This window comes from Capra hircus, chromosome 9, assembly GCF_001704415.2.
Source record: "Capra hircus breed San Clemente chromosome 9, ASM170441v1, whole genome shotgun sequence".
Classification (NCBI taxonomy): Eukaryota; Metazoa; Chordata; class Mammalia; order Artiodactyla; family Bovidae; genus Capra; species Capra hircus.
In genome coordinates, this window is record NC_030816.1 from 63,169,455 (window position 1) to 63,184,451 (window position 14,997).

The window sequence follows — 14,997 nt, forward strand, 5'->3', positions numbered from 1 at the left end:
ATGTAGTATTTCTGGAGTAAACTGTAGACTTAAATCAATATATCAATATTTGTTCCTTAATGGTAACTATTAATTTGTTCTTTAATGGTAAGATGTTGCTAATAGGATAAACCACATACAGGGGTGGGTAAAATATGGTCACATTCTGTACCATGCTACATTTTTCTATAAATCAAAACTTCTAAAAAGTCAAGTTTATTACAGAAAAATCATCCTAATTGGTTTGCTGGGGCTGCCAAAACAAAGTATCATGAACTGTGTATCACAAAAAAGTGGCTTTAATAACAGAAATGCATTGTCTCATGGTTCTGGAGGCTGGAGATCAAAATGTCAGCGGGGTTGGTTTCTTCTCAGCTCTGGAAGGCTTCACTCCTTGTCTGCTCCCCTTGTCTCTTCACCTTGTCTTCCCTCCATATGTATTTCTGTGTCCAAATTTCCCTGTTTTGTGAAGATGATTGTTTAGTTCCTCAGTCATGTCCAACTCTTCAAGACCCCATGAACTGCAGCACGCCAGGCTTCCCTGTCCCTCACCATCTCCCACGGTTTGTTCAAACTTGTGTCCATTGAGTCAATGATGCCATCCAACCATCTCATCCCCTGTCATCCCCTTCTCCTCCTGCCTTCAATCTTTCCCAGCATCAGGGTCTTTCCCAATGAATTGGCTCTTTGCATCAGGCGGCCAAGGAATTAGAGCTTCAGCATCAGTCCTTCCGATGAATATCCAGTTTGATCTTGCTGTCCAAGGGATTCTAAAGAGTCTTCTCCAGCACCACAGTTTGAAAGCATCAGTTCTTTGGCACTCAGCCTTCTTTGCACTTCCCTGGTGGCTCAGTTGGTAAAGAGTCTGCATGCAATGAAGGATACCCAGGTTCGGTACCTGGATGGGGAGGATCCCCTGGAGAAGGAAATGGCCACCCACTCCAATATTCCTGCTTGGAGAATTCCATGGACAGAATAACCTGGTGGGTTTTAGAAAGTCAAACATGACTGAGTGACTAACACTTTCAGCCTTCTTTATGGTCCAACTCGCACATCCATACATGACTCCTGGAAAAACCATAGGATACCAATCCTGCTGAATTAGGATCTACCCTAATAGCTTTGCTTTAACTTGGTTGCCTGTGTAAAGACCCCACCTCCAAATAAGACCATGTTTGAGATACCAGGGATTAGGCCCTCAAAGTGTGAAATGGAGGTGAGGGGAGCAGAAGGCAACCCATGACATTACCAACCTCCCCCTAAATTAACACTGTGATGCCTAATATTTTCTCAAGTGTTTCCCACACACCACCTCTTTAATCTTCCCTTTCCTTTGGATGTGTTTGTGTGTTGGTTCTGCCTCACTGCAGTGACAGCCAGCAGCTGCAGCTCCTGTACCTGGAGTGCATCCTGTCCGTGCTCAGCAGCTCCTCCTCCTCCATGCAGCTGCACCGAGGCTTCACAGACCTCATCTGGTGAGTACTCGTCCTGATGCCCACCCTGGCTCTGCACTAGGCCCAGGAGCTTGCTCTTCCAGCTGGATCTGTGGGTCCCTTCTCATGGTATCTGTGCCTCTCTTGTTGTTCCATTTCTGTGTAAATGTATTAGAGAAAAAGTATGGAAGCTGCTTTTCTTATATGCACCAGACCAAGCTACGGAGAGTAAAGGATAATTATTTTAACCAACTATGGCTCCCAAGGCCCACCTGCATTTTATTTACATCATAGGATCATGAAAGCCTATGTTCTAAATCATATGAAGTCACCAGTGAATTGCACAGGGGAGATAGTTCCCCTTCACCATAACTGAACCTTCTTCTCAACCTCACCCTGGTACTCTCCATCTCAACCTGCAAACTAGTCTCTTAATCACAGTCAGAGATTCACACAAATGACAGGGCCCTCAGGCAGCCCGCAAGTTACTCTGGGTTCCTGGGCTAATCTGACAGGGAGAAAGTCGAGTGCTGTGTATCAGTGTGACATGTGTCAGAATTTTAAATTAACTTCTCAAATGAGAAATATAAGTAATTTCATTATTTATAATAAAATGAAACTTTTTCACTAAGCCATTTAGCACTTTGAGTCCACTTGCTTCATAGAAGATGCTTTCTGATACTTCTCTTGATAGTTTATATAGTTAACCCCAGCTTGAATTATGAAGAAAAGAATTCTGTTGCTATCCCCAGGAGTGATGGAGAGACAGGACACGCTGGACCAGGAGGTAGCCAGAAAAGGGGGCAGTAAAGAGCCCAGCTCTTACATGTCATTTTTGGGGCACCTGGTATTTACCCTCAGGATAGTATTCATGTTTCATCATCTGGCTTGAAGGGAAACTGATCTTTCCTCTCGTCCCCTCTCAGGAAGAACCTTTGCCCCGCTCTCATCGTGATCCTGGGGAATCCGATTCATGATAAAACCATCACCTCTGCACACAGTAGCAGCACGAGCACCAGCATCGAGTCAGACTCTGCATCTCCTGGGGTCTCTGACCACGGCCGGGGTTCGGGCTGCTCCTCCACGGCGCCAGCCCTGAGCGGGCCGGTGGCCCGGACCATCTACTACATCGCAGCTGAGCTGGTGCGGCTGGTGGGGTCGGTGGACTCCATGAAGCCCGTGTTGCAGTCCCTCTACCACCGTGTGCTGCTCTACCCCCCACCCCAGCACCGTGTGGAAGCCATCAAGATCATGAAAGAGGTAGGGAGGCCGTGAAGGATGCCCCCAGCTTTGTTGTGGGGGCTGAGCACCTTGTCTTGTGCACAGGAAGTACTTAGAAAGCGTTTGCCAGTCATCTGCTGGAGCTTAATTGCTTCTATGCAGTATCCAATAATAGTATCTTTAGCACTGGGGGCTGTGTGGGCATGTGTTGGGAGTTGGGCTAAGGGGGCGTTGATAAATGCTCACTGCAGCAGAGCCATTTGAAAATTTGAGCCACATGCATCTGACTGGAACCCAGGCTGAACTTTCAGTTTGCTCCCTAAGGTACTGTCTGCAGATGTGTATGTTTATTCACTTTTGCCAAAATTGGATTTCAAAATGATTTTATACTCAGGTTGTACATTATCCAAAAATGAGCTTTACTGATCTCTGATTTCTAAAAGGGACCCTGTTCTCCACTCCTTCTTACACCCTATTTCTCCCACATGTCATGAGACAAAGGATGTCCAGCTTAGGATATATGTCCCAGTGAGCCACTTCATGATTTTGAGGAGTAATTGGAGCTATTTTGAGGATACTTCAAGAATTCCTCTGCTTCTCAACCAAAAAGAAAAGTGATCAACTTTTTTGTACCTGTAAACTTGTCTATGAAGGTTTAATCACACTGGGTTTTGGTACCTGACACCAGAAAACTCAGTCTAACAAAATTACCTTGAACAGTATTGGCTACTCACCAGTTTTTAAAAAGCTTAATTTGAACAGCTTGCTGATGTTGTTTTCATGAGATTTGACTATAATTAAAAGTGGAAATTCTGACCCAGTGTTTCCAGAAATGAAGGAACAATCCAAGTTTAATTGCTGATTAAGAAAATTTATGGACCCACAGTAGTAATGACCATTTTTTCTTTATGCCAGTATTTAACATATATTATCTTTAATATTCATAATAACTTTGTGAGGTTATATACCAGTGAAGAATGTTTTCCCTAACAGAGCATCAGGCAAGGGAGATCAAAGGGTCACCTTTGATATCTGATCACCACTTGGTTGATGAACACAATACAGCTTTGGAGGCCAGTGAGACCAGAAGTATTTGGTGGTTTAGTCACTAAGTCGTGTCCAACTCTTGTGACCCCTTGAGCTGTAGCTGTCCATGGCAAGAATACTGGAGTGGGTAGCCATTTCCTTCTCCAAGGGATCTTCCCAACCCAGGGACTGAACCCAGGTCTCCTGCATTTACGGACTGAGCTACGAGGGGCCACCACCCAAACGACCATCCCCTAGGAACCTGCCCCGCCCCTGTGAAGCTTGTCGTCTGGAGGAACAGGGCAGACTTTCTTTGAATTAGCCAACCTCTAGGAAGAGGAAAGTGGAAGGGGCCACCATGCATGCTTATCTCTTTCTCCTGAATTCACCAGTCAGACCAGCCACACCCTCTCCACTGGGACGAAGTGAGAAAAGGAGAAGGACCCAGAATGTTATTGCACTGGGTGTTTCTGCCCATAGAAACATGAAGCCAGGAAAAAGGAATTTTCCCTCCCACAAAGAAACTACTTCAAGGAGTCAAATGACTTGCCCAGGGTCATAAGAAAGAGAAAAGGTGGACACTTCCCTGGTGGTCCAGTGGTTAAGACTTTGCCTTCCAATAAGGGGATGTGGGTTCCATCCCTGGTTGGGGAACTAAGATCCCAAGGGGCAATGATGAGCCCACATGCTGCAACTAAGACCCTGTGCAAGCAAATAAATAAATAAAAATAAAATTAACTTTCTTAAAAAAGAGAAAGGATACAAATCTCCATCTGAACACAAGCCCCTGGTCTTTCCCTACACATACTTATCATTGGACTGGACTTTCATATTACAATGCGGATGATTCCAGCAGCTCTTTCCCTGGCACTGGTTCAGCTACCCTTTCCATGAACTTGGGTCTGAGTCAAGGTTTGAATCCCTTCTCTGCCACTCATCAGCTAGATACCATAGCTAAATCATTTAACTCTGAACCTAGCAGTTTAATACCTCTACATAGTGACCGTATGCCAAAGGTTGCCGGTTCAAAATGCCATAAAGTTTGTATAAGTACTTCGTGAGTATGTAAAGTGATAAACAAATATGTGGTACATTTATGAGCTTCCCTCGTGGCTCAGATGGTAAAGAACCCACTGGCACTGCAGGAGACCCGGGTTCAATCCCTAGGTCAGGAAGATCCCCTGGAGAAGGGAATGACTATCCATTCCAGTATTCTTGCCTAGAGAATTCCATGGACAAAGGAGCCAGGCAGACTACTGTCCTTGGGGTCGCAAAGAGTTAGACATGACTGAGCAACTAGCACTTTTCACTATATTCATAAACGGCCACTGTTTATTTTTCCACTCTCCAGTGGCGCATGTTGTTGCCTCTCCCATCAAGTCTAAAATACTCTGCCCAGTTTCCAGACCCTTCCATCATCATTCTCATTTCCCATCATTTCCCAGGATGCACCCTCATTCCATCCTGCTTTGTTCAGTTTCTGCTTTCCTGCTTCTATTCCAGCTTCCCCTGACCTGTGCCCATTGGCCACTTCCACCTAACCTAGTAAAACGGTGGATCACAATAAGACAGACACTGCTGGCACTTCACATTGGCTTATTTACAGACTTCTATAGGGAGATAATATTGCTCCCATTTTCCAGATTGGGATACTGAGGCTTCGTGAAGAGAGGTTTACTCACCCAAAGTGCTTGTGAGCAATATGACTAAAATATAAACCCAGATGTTCTAATTACAACTGCCTTTCTGTCAAAATCCTTCTCTTTTATGACTCTGCTTCCTCAGAGCAGTGGTTTCGCTCTTCTCTAAATCCTGTTCCACCGTTTAGCAATTGATCATAATGCCTCATCACTCTGACTGCTCCACAATACCATGTGGAACAAGCCTCTTGTCTCCCTAAACATGGTTGTGCATACATTGTTTTTCTGTATTTCCTTTGGTATCTAACACTACAGTCCTTGAATAAGTGTTCAATACATTTTGATATTCAAGTGCTCAATATTCTGACCTGAAGACAGAATTTCTGCAGAGGGTGTTTGGAAGCAGCAGCATCCTTTCTTTCCCCCCTCAGAACTTTCCAGGTGATGTGAGCAGTAAGCAACCTGCCTGCCCGTGCAGGAGATGCAAGAGACCAGGGTTAGATCCCTTGGGTTGGGAAGAGCCCCTGGAGAAGAAAACGGCAACCCACACCAGTATTCTCGCCTATAAAATCCCATGGACAGAGGAGCCTGGTGGGCTACAGTCCATGGGGTGGCAAAGAGGCAGACATGACTAAGTGACTGAGCATACAGAAAGCAAGTATACAGAGATGACAGGCACTGGAGTTACTGTTGCCCACGGCAGAGCCACTCGACAGCTGAATTCTAAGTAAATACTTTGCCTACGAGGTGTATAGGTCTCAATGCACTTTCTATAATATCTTCCTTAGTACTGCAAAGGAAGTTAGTCCTGTGTTCCCTTCTTCATGGATTTGCTAGCTCCCCACGGTCAATTTGCTAAGCAAAGCTGTAATTGACACCAGGGCAGTGTGTCTAGGCCGTGCTGCCCCGCAGAGCATGACACACTCACTTGGGCCAGGTTGTTCTCACGAGCATCGCCTCCACTTACTGTGGCAACACCAGTAATTTGGGAAGGCTGGTAACCTAGATACCAAAATGTGCAGGGCTCACGCATACAAAGGAAACCCCTGGGCACCCAGGATGTTTGCTTGCTCTTTTGGAGTCTGAACGCCTGGTATGTTATTTGCCGTTCTCTCTCTAATTTGTCTCTCTGCCATGTGTGCTGTGTGCTTATTAATCAAAGGCATACAGGACATTTTGTTTTTCAAAATACATTTTCTTTTTTTGCTTCTACCCCCCCCCACCCAAAACATTTTATAACCAAAAAGAACACCTTGCTTCCTTCTCTCTCCCACGTTTCGGCTTTAGAAGGAAGCCCTAGTCTTTATCAGACCTGTGACACCCTAGCCACTGACACCAATTCCTCATTCCCACCAGAAGAAGCTGAAATGAAACAAGTCTTGCTTTTCTTTAGGTACTTGTTCAGAGTTCTCCAAAACTCTATTTCCTTTCCCTCCAGACTCTGAAGTACCTGAGAAATAAACACAAGATTAATATGAGAATTCAAATATGTCATCTGATTTATTCTTGGTAAAGTTGGATTAGGGAATGTAATGGGATCCCAAAAGAGAGTCAGATTGCCCACTCTTGTGCCCCTGAAAGGCACTTATCCTTCTAACAAGAGATGGGACAGCTAGAGGCTCAGAGGCATAGCCACTTCACTTGGCTGCAGGTCTGGCAGGCAGACAGATGGAGAAAAAGAAAGAGAAACTGCCTTGATCTCTGGTAATATTGCTCCTTTCTTGATGACAAAAAATAAAGTGGAAGCTTCATGTTTGTGCCTCCAAGAGAGATGTTCCCAATTTCTGGCAGAAGAAGGGAATTTTGAAGAAGAAAAACATGTAACTTTTTCTACTTAATATACTTTACCTTGCAAATATGAGCCATTTTGAATATAATGTACTTATTTAGGATGTCTGCTTCAATGTACTTGATTAATCAATCTTTCTTTAACTTAGCCTCAAATTGAAATTTTCTGCACAGATGTCTACCATATAGAAACAAAAATTAGTTTGAACCAAAAAATTATGAAAATCCTATATGAGAACTTGTAAGATATAGCCAAAACAGTGCGTGAAAGGATATTTATGGTTTCAATGACTTACCTCAAAAAATAGAAAGTCTAAAATTAATGTTCTAAATCTCCAACTTAGGTAGTTTGGAAAAGAAGAGCTTAAATTTTTTAAAAAGTCAAAAGGAAGACAAAGATTGTTGTTCAGTTGCTAAGTCCTGTTCAACTCTGCCAACCCAAGAACTGCAATACATACATCCTTCACTATCTTACAGAGTTTGCTCAAACCCATGTCCATTGAGTTGATGATCCCATCCAATCATCTCACCTTTCTGTTGTCCCCTTCTCTTGCCCTAAATCTTTCCCAGCATCAGAGTCTTTTCCAATGAGTTGGCTCTTTGCATCAGGTGGACAAAGTATTGGAGCTTCAGCATCAGTCCTTCCAATGAATATTCAGGACTGATTTCCTTTAGGATTGACTAGTTTGACCTCCTTGCTGTCCACGGGACTCCCAAGAGTCTTCTCCAGCACCACAGTTCAAAAGCATCAATTCTTCAGCACTCAGCCTTCTTTATGGTCCAATTCTCACATCCGTATATGACCACTGGGCAAACTATAGCTTTGACTATATGGACCTTTGCCAGCAAAGTGATGTTTCTGCTTTTTAATATGCTGTCTAGGTTTGACATGGCTTTTCTTCCAAGGAGCAAACATCCTTTAATTTCATGGCTACAGTCACCATCCGCAGTGATTTTGGAGCCCAAGCAAATAAAATCTGTCACTGTTTCCACTTTTTCCCTATTTGCCATGAAGTGATGGGACTAGATGCCATGATCTTAGTTTTTTGAGTGTTGAGTTTTAAGCCAGTTTTTTCAGTCTCCTCTTTCACCTTGATCAAGAGGTTCTTTAATTCCTCTTCACTTTCTGCCATTAGAGTGGTTTTATCTGCATATCTGAGGTTGTTGATACTTCTCCTGGCAGTCTGGATTCTAGCTTGTGATTCATCCAGCCCAGCATTTTGCATTATGTACTCTGCATATAAATTAAATAAGCACGATGATAATATACAGTGTTGACATATTCCTTTCCCAATTTTGAACCAGTCTGTTGTTCCATGTCTGGTTCTAACTATTGCTTCTTGACCTGCATACAGGTTTCTCAGGAGACAGGTAAGCTGGTTTGTTATTCCCATCTCGTTAAGAATTTTCCACAGTTTGTTGTGATCCACACAGTCAAAGGCTTTAGCATAGTCAATGAAACAAAAGTAGATGTTTTTCTGGAATTCCCTTGTTTTTACTGTGATCCAACAGATGTTGGCTATTTGATCTCTGGTTCCTCTGCCTTTTCTAAATCCAGCTTGTACATCTGGAATTTCTCAATTCACATACTGTTAAAGCCTAGCTTGAGGGATTTTGAGCATGACATTGCGAGTATAACATTGCAAGCATGTGAAATGAGCGCAGTTGTGTGGTAGTTTGAACATTCTTTCGCATTGCCTTTCTTTGGGATTTTAATGAAAACTGACCTTTTCCAGTCCTGTGGCCACTGCTAAGTTTTCCAAATTTTGGCATATTGAGTGCAGCACTTTCATAGCATTATCTTTTAGGATTTAAAATGGCTCAGATGGAATTCCATCACCTCCACTAGCTTTGTTCATAGTAATGCTTCCTACGGCCCACTTGACTTCACATTCCAGGATGTCTGGCTCTAGGGGAGTGACCACACCATTGTGGTTATTCAGGTCATTAAGATATTTTTGTATAGTTCTTCTCTGTATTCTTGCCACCTCTTCCTAATCTTTTCTGCTTCTGTTAGGTCTTTGCCATTTCTGTCCTTTATTGTGCCCATCTTGCATGAAATGTTCCCTTGGTATCTCCAGTTTTCTTGAAGAGATCGCTAGTCGTCCTCATTCTATTGTTTCCCTCTATTTCTTTGCATTGTTCACTTAAGAAGCCTTTCTTGTATCTTCTTGCTATTCTCTGGAATTCTGCATTCGGTTGGGTATATCTTTCCCTTTCTCCTTTACTTTTCACTTTTCTTCTTTTCTCAGCTATTTACTTTTCTTCTTTTCTCAGCTAATGCCTCCTCAGATAGCCACTTTGCCCTTTTGCATTAAGTAGTGTGATTAAAAGCAAACACAATATAGTGAATCAATAAAGTAAAACATGCCAGGACTCTGAAAAGACTAACAAAATCAAATAACTTGCAAAAAGAATTCAAAATTCTAAAATAGGTAAAAATAGAAATAAAAATTTTTAAAAAGGGCATATGACCATAGATGTTACAAATGTTAAAGAAACTAACAAAGGTATTAAGGCAAATTTAGGCCATTAAATTTGAAAACTTAGATAAAATAGGTAAGTCCCTAGAAAATAATACAACTAAAAAAAAATTGACTCAAAGAGAAATTGAGGACCTAAGTAGTATCATCATCTTCAAAAAAATTGAATCAGTAGTTAAAATCTTTCCATTCAGAAGAAATTAGTGGCCCCACAGAGCTTGAGAAACAAGTTATACCAACATTCAAAGAACAGGTAGTTCTAATAATACATGAACTTCCCCAGGTAATAGAAAGGCATATTTCTTAATTCAGTTTTTGAAGCTAGTCAGTTTCATAGCAAAATAAGGCAGGGAGAGGATAGAAAAGTTAAATTACAGGCCTTTCTTACTAAAGAACATAGGCGTAGGTGCTTTCTAGTTCTGTGATATAAAAAACTTTTAAGCACTCCCTCAAGGGATATTCTTTGTCTAAACTGGTCCCAAACTAGGGAGGTGGGGACCCAATGGGTATTCCAAGTCAAGGAGAACACTAAAGTCAGATTTATTAAGATTTGAATTCCAAATTGTGTTTTCTCCTTAGACCATATCACTCAAGAGAGAATGTATATGTTTATTTGATCTCACAGTTCTTGTGCTTTTTTATGATATTCACTTTTCTGTTATTTTTTTCCCCTTGTGCTTAAAGCTACTCGGGAGCCCAAAGCGTCTCTGTGATTTGGCAGGACCCAGCTCCACTGAACCCGAATTGAGAAAAAGATCAATTTCAAAAAGAAAGTCTCATCTGGATCTTCTCAAACTGTATGATACTTCTCCTTTTGGATCTTTATTGCTTGGTGACGACTGCTTCTCTGAATATTCTTAATGTTGTTTCTAAGTTCCTGGAATTATATGAATCGATTATATGAGATATGACTATGTAGTAATGTACCTGCAAGCCAGAGGAGAAGTCTTATCTCAGTTTATTGTAATCATATAACTTTCCATATTTTCATATTGACTTAGAGAAAAGCCAGTGTACAAATTGTACAGAAATTCTTCATTGGGCTTATTTTGGGGAAAACCTTTTTGACTTAATATGTTCCATCTATATGATTCCTTTCCATAGAGTCCCTCTCGGAAATGGAATATTATCTGATTTGTAATAGTTGTAGTCACATGCATCTCTTCAGAAATACATTTCTTGAATAAAGAAAGGTCCATACTATCCTAAAGGCATTATAAATGTTTCCTGTTTGGAAAACTGAACATGTTACAAAAGTGAAATTATTCTATGCCTGTCCTTGTGAAGATTATAAATTTGCATCAAAAACTTTATTTGTACCTAAATAAACCAGGCAACCTAAAGACTGTGATTCAAAGTGGGCCACTTTCCAGCCTGAGCACATTTGTTTCCTTTATTGCTCATTTTATTCTTTTTGCCCAAATCATTTGATTTCATGTGAATCAAGAGTATCTCTTTTGAATGCCTATCTGTTCACCAGTCTAGTTGTACTGATGCCTTCTGCTCCTTTGAACACTTTCAGCATCATGGACGGCATGACCGAGGCGTGCATCAAGGGCGGCATCGAGGCCTGCTACGCCGCCGTGTCCTGCGTCTGCACCTTGCTGGGGGCCTTGGAAGAGCTCAGCCAGGGCAGGGGCTTGAGCGAAAGTCAGGTCCAGCTGCTGCTGCTGCGCCTGGAGGAGCTGAAGGACGGGGCTGAGTCCAGCCGCGACTCCATGGAGATCAATGAGGCCGACTTCCGCTGGCAGCGGCGAGTCCTGTCCTCGGAACACACACCCTGGGAGTTGGGGAATGAGCGGAGCCCTGATATCAGCATCAGCGTTACCACGGACACGGGCCAGACCACCTTGGAGGGAGAGTTGGGTCAGACCACACCCGAGGACCACTCGGAAAACCCCAAGACTGGCCTCAAGTCGCCAGCCGTCCAGGAGGGCAAGGAGACTCTGAGTAAAGTGTCAGAACTGGAAGCCGTGGACCAGCCAGACGTGGTTCAAAGGAGCCACACAGTTGCCTACCCCGATATAACCAACTTCCTGTCCGTCGACTGCAGGATGAGGTCCTACGGATCCAGATACAGTGAGAGCAACTTCAGCGTGGACGACCAAGACCTCTCTCGGACAGAATTCGACTCCTGTGACCAGTACTCCATGGCAGCTGAAAAGGACTCCGGGAGATCAGACGTGTCGGACATTGGGTCCGACAACTGTTCTCTAGCTGATGAGGAGCAGACCCCCCGGGACTGCCTGGGCCACAGGTCCCTGCGGACCGCAGCTCTGTCTCTCAAGCTGCTGAAGAACCAGGAGGCTGACCAGCACAGCGCCCGGCTGTTCGTGCAGTCGCTGGAGGGTCTCCTGCCGCGCCTCCTGGCCCTGCCCAGTGTGGAAGAGGTGGACTCAGCCCTCCAGAACTTTGTCTCTACCTTCTGCTCAGGTTTGTAATTCATTCTTTGCTACGCAGTCCACTAGAATATTCAGAGCATTTTGTTTAATGGGCAGTTATCAGCATGCATGGAGTTTGAAGTGCTCAGAGCATCCTGATGAATCTTTGGGTTTCTTAAAGAGAGCCAAGGACTGTAACTGACTGGTGGTGGTTTGTTCAAATTGTGCAGCAGTCGATGGCTGGAATACACCAAGAGGTGGATAAATGTGTGTCTATAAAGGGTAAGAGGTAGGTGCCTTCTAGAAAGCTGATGCTGGCTGAAACAAAATGGCAATCTGTGATTCTCAGAACACTGAATTCGTCCTATGCTTCTACACTTTGCTGTCTTAAAATCATAGTGTGTTGCACTTCTGGTTTGTTGACATGTAAGTTATTTCAAATGAGGTCTTGAGCAGATGCAGGCTGTCCCACCACTATATTCTGAATTCCCCTGAATGTCCCACAGTGTGCGATGCTCCAGTGTGCTGTATCAGCATCACATTCTCCAATCTCAGACCCTTCTGTCTGCCGAATGTCAACATTGTGACCCAAACGGCATTTAAACAGGTGTGCCGTGGGCTGTCTTGGCCAGGGTATACCAGATAGTTATGCTAGTTTTGCTGAAGGGCTGAAAATGATCCCCCAGGATTTTGGTGAAGAAAGGAGGTAAAGAAAATAGGGAAGCAGCATTTAACACAGGAAATAATGAATTTATTAATAGTGAATTTAGATCATTTTCTTGTAAGGTATTTCTAGAGGGAGCATGCAGCTTTTTCCTTCCTATGTAGAGAAAAACCCAGTTCTTCCTTACGGTGCCTCTTCCTTCTTTTATGAGTCACACAGAGCACTGTACTTCTGACACTTGGTCACCAAATGTGTGAAAGTTTTCCCCTCAAACAACAAGCAAACCTCAGACAGCAGCTGACTGTCTTACAATGGAACTCAGTTCTGATGCTACCTACCCCCCACTACAGATGCCAGCTGCAAGCCCAGGCTGTCACCTGTGCTAACTGACTGGCTGTAAATCAGAGCTTCTCATGACCACCTCCTTGCCACTGCTGCTGCTGCTGCTAAGTCGCTTCAGTCATGTCCGACTCTGTGCGACCCCATAGACGGCAGCCCATCGGACTCCACCGTCCCTGGGATTCTCCAGGCAAGAACACTGGAGTGGGTTGCCATTTCCTTCTCCAGTGCATGAAAGTGAAAAGTGAAAGTGAAGTTGCTCAGTCGTGTCCGACTCTTAGTGACCCCATGGACTGCAGCCTACCAGGCTCCTCCGTCCATGGGATTTTCCAGGCAAGAGTACTGGAGTGCAGTGCCATTGCCTTCTCCAGACCACCTCCTTAGGTTCACTTAATTTGTTAGAATAGCTCACAGAACTCAGGGAAACACTCACTTTTGCTTATCAATTTACCAAAGGATCTGATAAAGGGTATAGATGAATGGCCAGATGAAGAGATACACAGAATGAGGTCTGGGAGGTCCTGAGTACAGGAGCTTCTGTCCCCAAGGAATTGGAGTGGGTCACCCTTCTGGCGTGGATGTGTCCGCCAACCTGGAATCTCCCCAAACCCCTACTGCTGGGATTTATGGAGGCTTCCTCATGTAGCTGTGACCAATTATTAACTCCATTTCCAGCTCCTCTCCTCTCTCTTGAGGATGGCATGGTGGGGGTGGAGCCAAAAATTCTTTGCTCCTATCGTGGAGTTATCCAGGAGCCCACCCAGAGTCACCTCTTTAGAAAAAGAGATCCTCTTAGTGTTCTTATTACTTGGGAATTTATGAGAGTTTTAGGAGCCCTGGGTCATGGATGAGATCAAAGACATATGTTAGAATAAGAGGTACTCCTAGTGTTCTTTTTTTTTTATTTTAGTATTTTACTTTATTTTACTTTACAATACTGTATTGGTTTTGCCATACATCATCATGAATCCACCACGGGTGTACGTGAGTTCCCAATCCTGAACCCCCCTCCCACCTCCCTCCCCATACCATCTCTCTGGGTCATCCCAGTGCACCAGCCCCAAGCATCCTATATCCTGCATCGAACCTAGACTGGCGATTCATTTCTTACATGATAGTATACATGTTTCAATGCCATTCTCCCAAATCATCCCACCCTCTCCCTCTCCCACAGAGTCCAAAAGTCTATTCTATATATCTGTGTCTCTTTTGCTGTCTCACATACAGGGTTATTGTTACCATCTTTCTAAATTCCATATATATGTGTTAGTATACCATATTGGTGTTTTTCTTTCTGGCTTACTTCACTCTGTATAATAGGCTCCAGTTTCATCCACCCCATTAGAACTGATTCAAATGTATTCTTTTTAATGGCTGAGTAATACTCCATTGTGTATATGTACCACAGCTTTCTTATCCATTCATCTGCTGATGGACATCTAGGTAGCTTCTATGTCCTGGCTATTATAAACAGTGCTGCGATGAACATTGGGGTACATGTGTCTCTTTCAATTCTGGTTTCCTTGGTGTGTATGCCCAGCAGTGGGATTGCTGGGTCATAAGTCTATTTCCAGTTTTTTAAGGAATCTCCACACTGTTCTCCATAGTGGCTGTACTAGTTTGCATTCCCACCAACAGTGTAAGAGGATTCCCTTTTCTCCACACCCTCTCCAGCATTTATTGCTTGTAGACTTTTGGATCGCAGCCATTCTGACTGATGTGAAATGGTACCTCATTGTGGTTTTGATTTGCATTTCTCTGATAATGAGTGATGTTGAGCATCTTTTCATGTGTTTGTTAGCCATCTGTATGTCTTCTTTGGAGAAATGTCTGTTTAGTTCTTTGGCCCAGTTTTTGATTGGGTCATTTATTTTTCTGGAATTAGGCTGCATGAGTTGCTTGTATCACTTAGGAAGTCATTAGGGTTGTAGGAGCTCTGTGCCAGGAACTGGGAGCAGAGACCAATATATATATTTTCTATTCTCGCATAGTGCTACAGAAAGAAAGCAGTTAATGAGTACAAAAAAAATTATAGCAGGAATA

The 14,997-nt window shown here is 43.4% G+C and overlaps 1 protein-coding gene across 2 annotated transcripts in view; it reads left to right on the forward strand.

The window, feature by feature from the left end:
- ARFGEF3 (ARFGEF family member 3) overlaps nucleotides 1-14,997 on the forward strand; it is a 178,449-nt gene that overhangs the window by 97,556 nt on the left and 65,896 nt on the right. For both annotated transcript variants that reach the window (XM_018053258.1, XM_018053259.1), the window contains 4 exons: nucleotides 1,350-1,454; nucleotides 2,339-2,672; nucleotides 10,255-10,367; nucleotides 11,093-12,003. In XM_018053258.1, the coding sequence (XP_017908747.1) occupies nucleotides 1,350-1,454; nucleotides 2,339-2,672; nucleotides 10,255-10,367; nucleotides 11,093-12,003 (1,463 nt within the window). The remainder of the gene's footprint in view (nucleotides 1-1,349; nucleotides 1,455-2,338; nucleotides 2,673-10,254; nucleotides 10,368-11,092; nucleotides 12,004-14,997) is intronic.